We start from the raw sequence: 13,806 nt of genomic DNA, 5'->3' as shown, positions 1-13,806 counted from the left end.
ACTAATTAACATGCCTCCTTTGCCTTCCTCCTCCTCCTCCTCCTCCTCTTCCTCCTCCTCCTCCTCCTCCTCCTCTTCCTTCTCCCCTTCCTCCTCCACCTCCTTCCCTTCATTTTCTGTGCCCACACTGGGGTTTGAACTCAGAGACTTGTCACTGTCCCTTAGCTTTTTCACTTAGGGCTGACACTGTACCATTTGAGCCACAGCCCTACTTCCATCTTTTTGGTGGTTACTTGCAGGTATGAGTCTCATTTCCAGTAGGGTGTGGTGCAGATGCAGTTAAGCCCTGATGTCCTAGGAGAACCCCTCCATTGCTCAGGGTCCTCAGTGCCTCTGCACGGGTCAGTTCCAAATCTCCATCCATCACCCACTCAGTCTCTCCCACGAGATTCAGATCCACAGACCAACCATCAGTAGACTTCTCCCTTGGCAAACCCTAACCTGCTGCTCCTCTTGCCACCATCCTATGGGCTGGTGACCGCATGCTATCTGCTCAGACAGTGGAACCTTCTATGTCATTGCAGTAGCCATCACCACTCATCCAAACCTCTACCCCGGCTAGTCCCGGCCTTTCCCTCCCAGCCCTGTCCCACCCTGATCCATGGCTTGTAGTGAGCCTTCTGAATCAGATCATGCCTCTGTTCATCCCCAGCCATTTCCTGGGCTAGGGGTGTGACTTGGTGGTAGAGCATTTGCCTGGTGTTTCTGGGATTTATACCAACTGCTCCAGGAAGCCCCTGCTCACTCCCCTTTCCTGTCCTTTACACCTCTCTTTGTTCCCACCCCTTCCCAGCACCCATCCTTCCTGCTGTCTCTTCTCTTTCTGGGTTTTTCTCTGCTACTAGACAATAATCACTTCTCCAGGGCAGGGCAGAGGCTGAGCCTTCGGGTCCAAGCCTGGTTTAGAGCCTGACTGGTGAGGAAGAGGGGGGCTGGCTGTCCTGAGCCTTGATGAAGTTTCTTTTGACTGTCACTGGGTCTCAGTGCTCCCCGGGGGAGAGGCCTCAGCCCGCTGAGTCTTCCCTGCTAGGTAACTTGGGACAATGGCAACTGTTTTGTTTTTGTATTTTGCCAGTACTGGGGCTTGAACTCAGGGCCTGGGCACTATCCTTGAGCTTCTGTTGCTCTAGGCTAGCACTCTACCACTTGAGCCACAGTACTACATCTGGTTTTTTTTCTGTTTATGTGGTACTGAGGAATTGAACCCAGCGCTTCATGCATGGGAGACAAGCACTCTACCACTGAGTCACATTCCCAGCCCCAGTTGCACCTTTTTGAACCTCACCCTTCATCTGTGTAAAGGGAAGTAATAAAGAAAGGCAGGTGACCCTCACTACTGCCCTTGTTCCTTGCAAGCTGAGTGTCCGCAGTTGCCTATAGCTTAGTCAGCAATCACGTTTAGATTCTGCTCTGCCCCTGTCGCAGTCAGAGAGAAACTGACATCTTGTCCCCCTGGCGGCCAGCCTCATGGGCAGATGGCTCAGGGGGAACCTGCGTGAGGCCCTGGCTGCAGGTCAGACACGTTCATCACTGCCTTAAGATGCTCCGCCTCCACCTCCACCCGGACCCATGGTGAGCTTGTTAGCACAGAAGTTGGAGAGGTGATTTCAACACTCCCCAAACCCCATCCCACCCCCAGGGACGGGTGGGAGTTACCGGATAAGGTCCAGCAGGGCATCTGCAGAGCTGGTGACTGGCTTCCCGCTCTGCTCAGTCATCTCTTTCTGGGCTGCACCGCCTGGATGGATGATGGAAACCATGATGATGCCCACGACAACAGCCAGGAAGGTGGTCCATAGATAGTAGGCCACGGTGAGGATGCCCAGGCGGCTGGAGGTCTTGGCATCCAGGGAGGCCAGGCCTGACATCAAGCTAGGAGGGGGAGGAAGGCCAGGATGTGTCTGCAAGACACTGCTCACTCCAATCCCCCACCCCAGGCCCAGTACCCCATGTGCTCCAGGAGACCTCTCAGTCATCCATGTCTGGGGCTTCTTCTAGCCTCTCTTGCTGCTCAGCTCTCCCCCGACTCCCAGGGTCACCAGCTAAGGGCATCACAGCTCAGGCTGCCCACCCCTCCAGGTAATTCCCTTCCTCTCTGCCACTTACCTAACTCCTACCCACTAGGCAAGACCAGACTTGGCGTCATCTCTTCAGAGGATTCCTTCTGCACTGCCTGGCTCCCTCCAGTGTTCTGGGGCTACCTCAGCCCCAGCCTCCTCTGTAAGGACCTGGTTGTCACTGCTTCCCTGTCATTCTTGAGAACCAAGTAAAGGAAGGCCTGACTTCTTGCTGAGTCCCTAATGCCCAGCAAGAGTGGACAAAGTGCAGGTGGTCATGCAGACCACATCAGCCAATGAGTGAGTCCGAGCAGTGAGCTAGGAAGCAGTGGCCCTGTCCTAGCTCTGCCAACTGGCCATCCAGATGCCCTCCCACAAAGCACGTCACTCTTCCATTTAGGAATCGCAGGATCCCCATCTCCAAAATGGGACCTTGAGAGTTGCTTCTCCACCCCCGGCCATCTTGGGGAAGTTCCTGGCCCAGACTTGCCCTGGCAGGGTTTAATGTTGAGGGAACTTGTGCCCCTCTCATCCCTGGACTCTGTAACGGCTAACCTGGGTTCTCTACCCCCAGGTTAGCTGCAGAGGAGGGGCTGGGCAGAGAGAGAGGGAGAGAGAGGGAGAGAGACAGAGAGAGAGACAGAGAGAGAGACAGAGAGAGAGAGAGAGAGAGAGAGAGAGAGAGAGAGAGAGAGAGAGAGAGAGAGAGGGAGGGAGGGGAGGGAGGGAGGGAGGGAGGGGGAGGAGAGAGAGAGAGAGAGAGAGAGAGCGAGAGAGAGAGAGAGAGAGAGAGAGAGAGAGAGATGAGAGAGAGAGAGAGAGAGAGAGCAAGAGATTAATTAAGGAAATGCCTTTGTTTTGCTGCCAAAAGGATTTTTCCCCAAAGCCCTTTCATTCTTTCAGATAAAGGAAGTATTTGTCTGGTTTTAATCATGTAAACAAGAGCAGATAATCCCTACCCACCCACCTCTGCCCTCCTTTCACAGATTGCACACAGCAGCCAGCACCAGGGCCCTACAGAGAAAGCCTGAACCCTACTCTGCCGGCACACAGCTGAAGCCCTCCCCCCCATCAAGGCACGGGCAAGGGGGGTCTCTTCCCCAAGAAGCTTTCCTGACCACCGGGCTTGCTTCCCACTGAGTCCCTGTACTTCCCTCTGCCCCCACTCCTGCCTCTCAAAGTCACGATTTCCTGAAGCATCTGTCTGGATGGGCCAAGGTCTGACAATGCTGAGTGAACAGAGCCAGTCCAGGCAGCTAAGACTGGCCCAGGGCATGGCTCAGTAGCAGGTGGCTAAATGAATGAATGAATGAAGAGTCCCTGTTCACTGTCTTGGTCCTCCTGCTAGGGTGCCATATGTTAGTGATGGGCTTAGAAGTGGATCTCAGACATAAATCCCAAAGGCCTCATAATGGGATTGTATAACCAGAGGAAATGGGGCCACGGTGACCATTCTCCAAGAGAAGTCACCCCCAGGACCAGTGCACCAGCCCATGCCATTCATTACTTCCTCCTTCCACAATGGAGCCCACAGACAGGCCCAGGCCTCGGGCCACAGGGGAGCCTGACCTTGGGAGAAGAATCGGCTCACAGTCACCTTGACTCCAGCACCAGCAATCCAGACTGCAGACCCCATCTCCAGGCTTGTCTTTTCACGCCTACTCTGTTGTGCCTTCCTTGGCTCCACAGAGACACCAGCATCTATTCTAGACATCAAGGAGTTTTCATTCTGGCAGTGGGGAGGGAGGGAGGCAACAGCATGGGGACACGGGGACAAATCAGCAGGGGTTGAGCAGGAAAAGGGCACATGGATGAGCATTGGATTTCAGAAGGGCTCCTGAGGGAAAAAAGCCTGACACAGGGATGGAGGGAAGGAGTGTAGATTCTAGACAGGATCAGTACCCTCTTGGCCTCTTGTCCTGGAGGCTTTACACTCAGGAAAATGGAATGAATCTCCCCCTCCCCCCCAGCATGAAACTCTGCTCTGGAGCTTCAACCTCCCCAAGGCAATGGAAAGCACAGAGCGAGAAAGGTGGCAGGAGCAAGATGGCAACAACTGGCACACAAGCTGGTTCCTCAGCTGGTGGTGGAGGTGCCAGGGTGACTACAGGTGATGGCCATGGTGGAGAAGATGAGAGGGGGGTCTGGAGGGGCATGGGGCATGCCCCGCCCCATCTCCCAAGCTCTAGGAAGAGATGCATTTTGTTTTCCCTGTTTCTCTGAGGACCCCTGGTACTCTGCCCAGAACCTAAAGTTTGTTGGGAGCCTTACTGCTTCCCAAACACCTCAGCATTTAGCACATGAAAACCTTAAGCAAACTCTGAAGACATAGAGGACCATCGTGTGAGCCAAATTGGTTGCTTAAAGTTGTCTAGCACTGGCCTTGATAGAAACTGCTCAGGGAGAGTGCCCAGGCCCTGAGTTCAAACTCCACAACTGACCAAAAAAAAGAGATTGTCTAGTCATATTAAAAAGTCAAAGGAATGTTAAACACGTCATTTGAAATATGATGTAAAAATCAACATTAATAAATTCTTTAATAAAAAAAGTCAAAGGAAGTCTTGTGTGATGCTTCACACCTGCAATCTCACTACTCAGGAGGCAGAGCCAGATGACCTTGAGTCAAGGCCATCTGACTATTACATAAGACCCAGACTCAAAAAAAAAGAAAGTAAAAAGAAAGAGGTGCAGTTCATTTTTTTAGAACACTTTCAATCTAGTAAATCCAAAACATTACCATTTGAATGTATAATATCTAGAGAATTTTTTTGTATTGCTCCAATTTTAATTTTTAATTAACTGAAGTTAAGAGTTCAGAACCAGGAGTTTGGCCTAAGTGGTAGAGTGCTTGCCTAGCATGCACGAAGACCCGGGTTTGATTCCTCAGTATTACATAAAAGAAAAAGCTGGAAGTGGTGCTGTGGCTTAAGTGGTAGAGCTCTAGCCTTAAGAAAGCCCAAGGACAGTGCTCAGGCCCTGAGTTCAAGCCCCATGACTGGCAAAAAAAAAAAAAAAAGAGTCCAGTTCCTTGGTGGCACCAGCTACCTTTCCAGGGCTCTCACTGGTGGCCACTCTCCTGAACAGTTCAGGTGTGAAAATCTGAGGTCAGAGAACACAGGTGGAGGAGCTGGTGATAATTGGCCCAGCTGCCCAGCGCCACATCCTAGAGGCTGGCGTGGGATCCTGACTGGAACTCTCTGGGGTTCCTCCTCTCCCACAGTGCCTCTCAGTGATACAGGCTTGGCTTAAAACCTGAGGTGGTGAGCTCCCCATCTTAGGAAGAGTCCAAGTAAGGCCCAGGTAACTACCTGTTGGGATGCTAGACCAAGGCTTTTAGATAGACTAGGAGGTTCCATGAGGATGACTTCAAATGCTCCTCTGGCTGTGTAAGTTATAGCAGGGACAACAGACAACTTCCTTGCCTGCCCCATTCTAGGCTTGACTGGGTGTTCCTGGGAGCTCATAAGGTCCCTCAGAGGCCCAGAGAACAGTTCCAAGAGTCTAGAGACTGTAACTCCCTCCCAAGCCATCTGGCCACCATCAAAGCCCAGGGATTGGGGATCAAGAGATTGCAGTGATTAGAAACATTAACCCACAGAGATGGGCAGGTTTGCAGGACCCAGGCAGCTTCAATCTGCTAATTGTTCTACTTGCAGGATAGGGAAAGGAAAAGGAGGCAGTAGCTGCTGGGTCCTGGTGGTGGGAGAAAAGGGATGCTTACCCACCTTGCCTGATTCTCACGCCACTCCCTCCCCACCCAGGTGGGCACAGAGGCTCATCCTGTATCAGACAGCTGTGAATAGTGCTGCCATTTGCCAGAGTTCCCGTCCCCCGGTGGTAGGTGGGATTGCAAAGGCCTCTTCTAATGCTCTGCCTGCCCGTGAACCCAGGCTGCCTGTGCTCCTCACCAATGAGCCCAGCAAGCTAACCAGTCTGTAGGATCCTCCAATTGTGGGACACCCCCCCCCCAACAGCTTTGGCCCTTCAGTGACTCTGCACACTCTTGAACCATCCTTGACTTGTCTTGGTCCAATGTACCTGCTCTGGCCAGGGTGGCAAGGAAGGAGTGTAGAGTGAATTAGTTAAGACAGAGGGAGGGGCCAGGTGGGGTAGCACCAGCTACAAAGGAAGCATAGATAGATTTATGGTCCTAAGATGGCCTGGGCAAAAAGGAAAACCCTCTTGGAAAAATAAGCCACAGCAAAAAGGGCTGAGGACATGACTCGAGTGACAGAGCACCTCTTTAGTAAGAACAAAGTTCTGAGTTTAAACTCTATCTCCAAAAGAAGAGTTTCCCTCTCTGCTCAGTACCACCTCCCTCTGAAGGCCTCCCTAAGCCCCATGGAGGCGAGGACGGCCCCAAGCACATGCATCACTAGGCAGGAGTCATGGCAAATGATGTTGTTGCTTTGAGGATAAATGAGATGATGGTGGTTTGTGAAGAGGGCCAACTATGATTTAAAATAATGTCTGGTCCATAATAGGTATGCAATACATTCCAGTTGTTAAGTATTCTTTCTTTTTTGCCAGTCCTGGGGCTTGAACTCAGGGCCTGGACGCTGTCCTTGGATACTTTGCTCAAGGCTAGTGTTCTGCCACTTGAGCCACAGCACCATTTCAGGCTTTTTCTGTATATGGGGTACCGAGGAATCGAACCCAGGGCTTCATGCATGCTAGACAAGCACTCCACCACTAGGCCACACTTCAGGGCCGTTATGTGTTCCTTCTGTGTCATCGCTGTCCTGTGATATGTCACTGTGTACCAGGAGACTGGGAGCTGCCCTTAGAGGGTGACTGAACCCAGGCTAATTCTAGGTCCTCAGAGCCCAGGGCCTGCCTGGGCCTGGATACATTTTAACTGATGTGTATGATACTTGGTCAGGGGAACCTTCTGGACGGGATTATAAGAATGCCTGGTGAGCTCTGGTGACTATGAGCCTTGATTGTAGGTTCCCTGAGAGCAAGCCACTTGTGCCAGCTTTGGTTCCCTTGCAAGGGGTAGGGGAGTGTCCCTGGCACTGTGCCACATTGAAGCGGTTGGCACCAGAACTTCTAGCCATGGAGACTAGCTGGAGGAGATGGAACCTTGATTGCAGGCAGAAGATGGGGTCTCTAACAGGACACTTCAGGGCTCTATTTTCAGCTCTCTCATTTCTGGCCATTTTTATCAATGGTTTCTCCAAGGCCACTGACAGCATGTGGATCAGATTTGTAGAGGTCAGAAAGCTGGAGGAACAGCTAATGTGGCAGATGAGGGACCCCAGCAGGCTAGGACCACAGGCCAAGTCTGACACCAGCAAACCAGCACAGATGTGCGCTGGGCTGTGCCTGGCTTTAGCAGCAGGGAGACTGCAAGCCCTGCTGCAGGGGAGGGGAGCAAAGCTCTTGCTGCAGCCAGTGGGAAGGAGGAGACAGTGGGATTTTGTTAGCTGCCAGCAGGTTGCCTGGGACATGCGATTAACCAAGGGCTGTGGGCCCTGAGCTAAACTCTGAGGCTCCTCAAGGCTGCCACAGACCTGCCTCCCAAGATTCCCTAAGGAAAGGAAAGGGAAGGGAGAAGCGTAGGGGATTGGGTCCCGTAGAGAGCAGCTAGGCTAGGCAGCAGGTGACAGAGACACAGTTGGGGGAGAGGGCACTGTGAAGCTGGAGGCCCATACCTTGAGTGGAAATGATGGGGAAGCCATGAGGACCTGGGTTCAGTACCCACAGTGACTGCCAGAAGAACCATCCTTCTCAAAGGTGTGGACAGCTTGCCAAATCACACAGTGACTGTTAAGCACAACACAGCCTTCTGCCTCAGGAGGCCTGAGGGACTGGAAGGAGCTGGAGCTGGAGCCCAAGCCACTGGGCCAAGTCCCTGGGTCAGTCCCAAGTCTGACCTCAGCTGACCTGGTCATAGAACCTCTCCTGGGCTGGCCCTGAGACACAGTAGCAGGGAGTCCGCTGATAGACAAGAGGCTTCTGGAGCCCTGAGCAGGTGGCTCACATTGTAATCCTAGCCATTGAAAGGGCTGAGACCAGCCTGGGCAGGAAGGTCTGTGAGACTCTTATCTCCAATTAACTACCAGAAAACAGAAATAGTGCTGTGGCTCAAAATAGTAGAGCATTAGCCCTGAGTCAACAAGCTCAGGGACAGTGCCCAGGCCCTAAGTTTAAAGCCCATGACCAACAACAGCAAAAAAGAAGGCATCTGGGGATCTGCAGGAAAGAGGGTTCCTTCAGGCCTTCCAGGGATCTTGATTGGCCTTTTCCTCTGAGCAGAAGACAGGCCCAGCAGCTGACAGTAAGAGCCACGTTAGCAGCAGTTACACTTCCCAGATGGCTCTGCCACACCCATACCCCCAAGCCAATTCCTTTTTTTTTTTTTTTTTTTTCCAGTCGTGGAGTTTGAACTCAGGGCCTAGGCACTGAGCTTCTCTTTGCTCAAGGCTAGTGCTCTACCTCTTGAGCCATGGTGTCACTTCCTGCTTTTTTCTGTGTACATGGTACTGAGGAATTGAACCCAGGGCTTCATGCATGCTAAGCAAGCACTCTATCACTAAGACACATTGCCAGCCCCCAAGCCAATTCCTTCTAGGGCCTGAGGCAGGATGCTCAGACAGATTTGAGCACCAGACACCTGGAGAGTCCCAGGACCTCTCCAGAAGGCAGAAAGTTCCCTGCTATCTCTGCTGCCACATCTCAGAGGAGCACATGGTCACTCTCTACACCCTGGGCTGGTTATACTGGTTAGAAAAATCCTTCCTGTTTCAGGAAGACCCTCACCCAGGAAGGCTATGCACCCCTCTCTGGCTCCCTGGAGCTTCCTCCTGAGGGGACACTGCTCCCTTGGTATCCCTTGCCATCCTTGGAACCCTGAGGTCTGGAGCACCCAGAGGAAACTCTACTGGCATTTGTATACCTGTTGTGCTTGAGCTGGATCAAGAGCCAAAGCTGGGAGCCCTCAGACAGCTTCCACCACCAACTATTCTGAATCATTTTCTGGCATGAAGGGCAAGGTCAGGTGTCAGCCGCATGTGAGCAAGGAGTGGGGGGCAGAGATTCACCAGGGCCAGCTGTGAAGCACAGCTGCCTGGCTGCTCTCAACCAGGCTGTGTGGTTAGGACGCTGTTCCTGAGGGAAAGAAGGTCCCTCCGTGGAGGGGAACACAGGTCTCTGCCCCCCTTCTTCAGTGGGGCTCCTGGTATCTGCCCCCCAGGCTCAGGCTAAGCTGCCTGAATGACCTCTCCTGAGCACAAGTTCTTCAAGATCCTTTCCAAACTCACCTACAAGTTAGGCACCAGTACTCATGTCTGCAATCCTAGCTACTCTGGGGAATGGGATCTGAGGATCTGAGGAAAGTCTGTGAAACACTTATCTCTCATTAACAAAAACCCAGAAGTGGAGCTGTGGCTCAAGTGGTCGAACTCCAGCTTTGAATGAAAAGCTAAAGAACATCACTCAGGCCCTGAGTTTAAGCCCCAGGAGCAGCATTAAACCACCAAACCACATACATCTCCACATCCTGGTATGCCTTTCTATTTTCTCCAAGGGTGAGCACTTGCTCTGAGTGTTCTCAGGAGCTCTGCTCCAGGGCATGGTAAGGCTTGCAACTAGACCACACAAAGGCATGTGCCATTGATGGTGACTGAGAGAGGGACCAGAAGCCAAGGCTAACGCACCTGGGAGTGGGCCAGGCTTCCCAGAGGTGGCTACTGACTGGATCCTCGGGCAGGACTAGGCTATCTCTAACTGGAAGGGGGCAACAACATGGGTGTATGGGATTGATGGAGATCTCCAGGAGTCACCAGGCTAAAGGTCTGACCCTCCTGCAGCCCACAGCTGGGCCCCATTCCCTTTCTCATGAGTAAGGCTCTCAGCTGACCAGGCATGAGGGCCAAGGACAGCTCCCAAGGCGCGCCCGCAGAAGGCCACACAACTCTGCTAAGAAGGGCTGCCATGGCTTGTGGGCAGAGACCAGAAGCACGGGGCTGCTCAGGATTTGGCTCTCTGGCTGCCCACGCCCCCTGCCTCCCTCCCACCCACTACCCATGCTGGGGAGCTGGGCAGCTGCCTGCACACTGGCTCCTAAACCAGACTCTGTCTGCTTGGCCCAGGACCATCTCCAAGGAGTCAGAATGTGGGTGTTTGGGAGTTTTCTGCCAAGCTAGAGTTCCTCTGCCAGAGAGAGAAAGGAATGGTGAGATTATTTTGGCCAAACATGACTTCCTGATTCTAAGAAAAATCAGCTTAAAATTCTTACAAGAAATAGGAAGGAAATCAATGCATATAGCAGAACACAGATACCTGCTTTACATATATGTACAGATGCACACCACACTTTCACACACACACACACACACACACACACACACACTTAGGTTTCTTGAAGTGAGGTGGAGCTTACAACACTTGGTCACACTGGGCCTCAGTGAATCACAAACACATGGATTCAGTTTTCACTGAATGACGCCTGGTTTAAGAAACTGCAGAGTGAGGGCGGCCTAACGTAAGCAGAGCACTGGAGGCTCTAGCTGGATCCAGATGCTGGATTAACCTCTTTCCTTGTGTTGATCTTGTCTGGGGATGTGTGGAAACAAGGCTCATTTGATATCTCAAAGTTAGGCACAAACTGCAGCCCCACTGGAGCCATAATTCTCTCTCTCTCTCTCTCTCTCTCTCTCTCTCTCTCTCTCTCTCTCTCTCGCTCTCGCTCTCGCTCTCGCTCTCGCTCTCGCTCTCTCTCTCTCGCTCTCACTCTCTCACCAAGGTGAGAGTACAAGGTGGAAAGGCTGATGATACTATGCTATATGAAAACCAAAAAAGTAGCCTGGAACACTTTTTTTGGTGTGTGAAAGGGACACTGAAATATTTTCCAAGAACTTAAAGGGGGGGAGGGGAGAATTAAAAGCAAAATGAATCAGTAACAAGTAGGCTTACTGGGACAGATTAGGACTGGAAGACTCCTAGGCCCCAGTGGCTGCTTTTTAGGTTTTCTTTGTTTGGGTGGTATTCAGATTTGAACTCAGGGTCTTACACTGGTCTATGCCAGTGTCACGTGACATGTCTGAGGCTTCTGTGCTCCTAGGTGGAAACAGGAAGTCGTCCTGCAGCCACTTTCATCTTGAGAAGAATGTATCACATGGTGGATTCCAGCTGAGAAGGTACCCACTCCCCAGGAGGAGGGGACCCTGAAGATCTAGGATGTGGTGGAAGGGCGTGCTAACTGCATGCAGGGCTCAGAGACTCTGCTTCCTGTCGCTTAAGATTAGTGTTGGGGTACACTAGCGTGTCCATGACCAAGGGTTGCTGGCACAAAAGGGTCCCAGGCTGAACCCCCAGGGAGCCAACCTCAGGGATTGCTGAGGTGACTCTGAGGAATAAAAACAGAGCATTTGGATATGATCAGTGTCCAGTGGGCATTGCTGTGGCCTGAGCAGGGACTGGCACCTGGAAGGGGTAATGTGCAGATTTCTACCAGGCCCTGTGATACTCCACGAGGAAGGAACCAGAGCCACAGGGCCAATGGCAGGCTAGCCACTCCACTCATCTGATCTCCTTGGTAGCAGTGGAAGAACTTTTTTTTCTCATATATTTTTTATTGTAATTAATAGCAGGGTTACATTATATTCATCAGATAGAAGGTGCATTACTTCACATATATTGATACCCTTTCTCATGTCTTGGTCCCCATTTCCCTCCCCCACCCCCGCCCCCCTATCTTGTTTTGGAAACTTCTTTATGCAATAGCCCAACCTGGTCCCCAGTCAGGTGCATTTATCCCCAGGAAAGTGCATACTGGCATTTGTTATTTGGCCTTTACTCCTTAATAAAATACATTAGCTGTGATTCAAATCTGTTTACCTAACGATGCAGGATTATTTATCTGTATTGACAGGCTATCACCAATACCAACAAATGAGATGCTAGGAAGATTTCACAGACAGGAGCTGAGCTAGGAGAAGGGAGGACAGCAGGAGCAGTGGGTCAGCCTGAGTGAGATATGGAGACAGGAAAGCATGTGGTGTGCTTAAGGCCATATGGATTCAGGCTTGGTGTAGGGAGGGAACAGCAGATTTCCTGAGATGAGGAGAGAGCAGACAGTCCTGAGTGCCAAGCTCTGGAGCCCAAACTTGGAACTAGAAGCAAATGAGTCTGAATGTGTGTCCTCTCCTGCCCTGAGGCCATGAGGCAGAAAGCCCCAGATGCTTGGGGTGCAGCCTAAAGCCTTGAGGAAGAATGGAGGAACAGCAGCTCTCTGAAGCTCTTCAGCTACCTACAAGGAGGAAGGCTGGACCTCAAGGGAATCAGGTTTTGAGAAACTCTGACTTCCGCTGAATGACTTTAACCCTAGCTTTTCCAGAGGCTGAGATCTGAGGATCATCCTTGAAGCCAGTCCAGGCAGTAAAGTCTGTGAGACTCATTGCTCCAGTTAATCAGAAAAAAAAAAACCAAACTGGAAGTAGAATGGAGGCTCACGTGGTAGAGCACCAGCCTTAAGTGGAAAAAGCTAAGGACCAACACTCAGCCGCTGAGTTCAAGTCCCAGTACTGGCACCAAAAAATATTAAAAAAAAATAAACCAAACAAACCCTCTGATTTCAGAACACTGATGGGGCTTTAAGAAGCAGTCTGGATGGGACATGTAGTCCAGTGGTAAAGCACTGACCTAGCTTAGCCTAGCGTGTGAGGTCTGGAGCTCGGTCCCCAGCATGGCGGAACAACCCCACATCCCTGCCTGCGCTGCTCAGCAGCTCAGTCCATGAACGCTCAGGGTGAGGCTTGACAGGTGGATTTGCCAAACAACTTTGGTGGTGTGCTCACCCCAAAGGGAGTGCTCCTCGCTGGCTGAGATGCCCAGGAGAAGGAGGGAGGGTCAGAGCTCAGAAAAGCATCATTCCCTCCCCACCCCAAAAAAGTTCAATTCTCTCTTGGTAGGACAATCATGAACATGTTTTGATTTCTCAGCGACATGATTGTTCTACACCAGCCCAAACTGTATCCCAAACAAAGGAGACGTATGAACATACTGGCTTTTCTCAAGTTAAGACCACATCCCAACTCCAGCCTTGAGAAAGCACTCTGGGCTGATGGAGAGAGCCAGAACTCACAGAGAGCCCAGAGCCCGGCGCGGGGGGGGGGGGGGGGGGAGGAGGGGGAATGCCTTACCCCAGATCACACCACAATAGGGGGTGGCGGAGGGGGGGCAGGCCTAAGATCCAGACCTCAGACTTCTGAACAAGGGTTTTCTTAAGCTAAGTGGTTTGCACTTAGCCAATGGCAGAGCTGGGATGGGTGGGGGGACTCACGTGTGTGACTCCAGGGTCTACACAGAGGGCTCTGGCTTTGCCATGGCACTGGTCTGGTTGGCAGTGAGGACACAGCACTGGAGCATAGTGCTGCCCTGCAGGAGGCCCCGTACCCTCCATCCCTGCATTTCAGCCTCTGGGAGAGGTCTGTTTTTCTACCTGTCTCACCACATCCAGCAGCAACTAGAGGAAAGGAAGATCATGTTCATTTCTGGGTCTGCAGAGCCTACTGCAGGAATCAGCCCCAGAAAACACAGCGGAAGAGTGTGGTCGCAGTACTTAACTCACTAGACTGGTACTCTGAGTACCAACCATATGAACGCTGGCATTACCATGCTTACAGTGCAGCAGAAGATAGAGACAAGGCAGAATTGAATACGTACAGGTGTGATCAGTGCTAGGAGGTGGAGGGTTAATAAACAGAGGGAAGGGGAGCCAAGGAGGTATGGAAGGAACAGGTGG

General features: G+C 51.8%; 1 protein-coding gene across 1 annotated transcript in view; it reads right to left on the bottom strand.

The window, feature by feature from the left end:
* Positions 1 to 13,806, bottom strand: part of Slc1a7 (solute carrier family 1 member 7) — a 38,804-nt gene that overhangs the window by 16,954 nt on the left and 8,044 nt on the right. Inside the window, exon 3 of the mRNA XM_090334813.1 lies at positions 1,657 to 1,872. Within this exon, the coding sequence (XP_090190939.1) occupies positions 1,657 to 1,872 (216 nt within the window). The remainder of the gene's footprint in view (positions 1 to 1,656; positions 1,873 to 13,806) is intronic.

This window comes from Megascapheus bottae, chromosome 6 (genome assembly GCF_031878675.1).
Source record: "Megascapheus bottae isolate mThoBot1 chromosome 6, mThoBot2.hap1, whole genome shotgun sequence".
Classification (NCBI taxonomy): Eukaryota; Metazoa; Chordata; class Mammalia; order Rodentia; family Geomyidae; genus Megascapheus; species Megascapheus bottae.
This window is presented reverse-complemented; position numbering and strand designations above follow the sequence as displayed.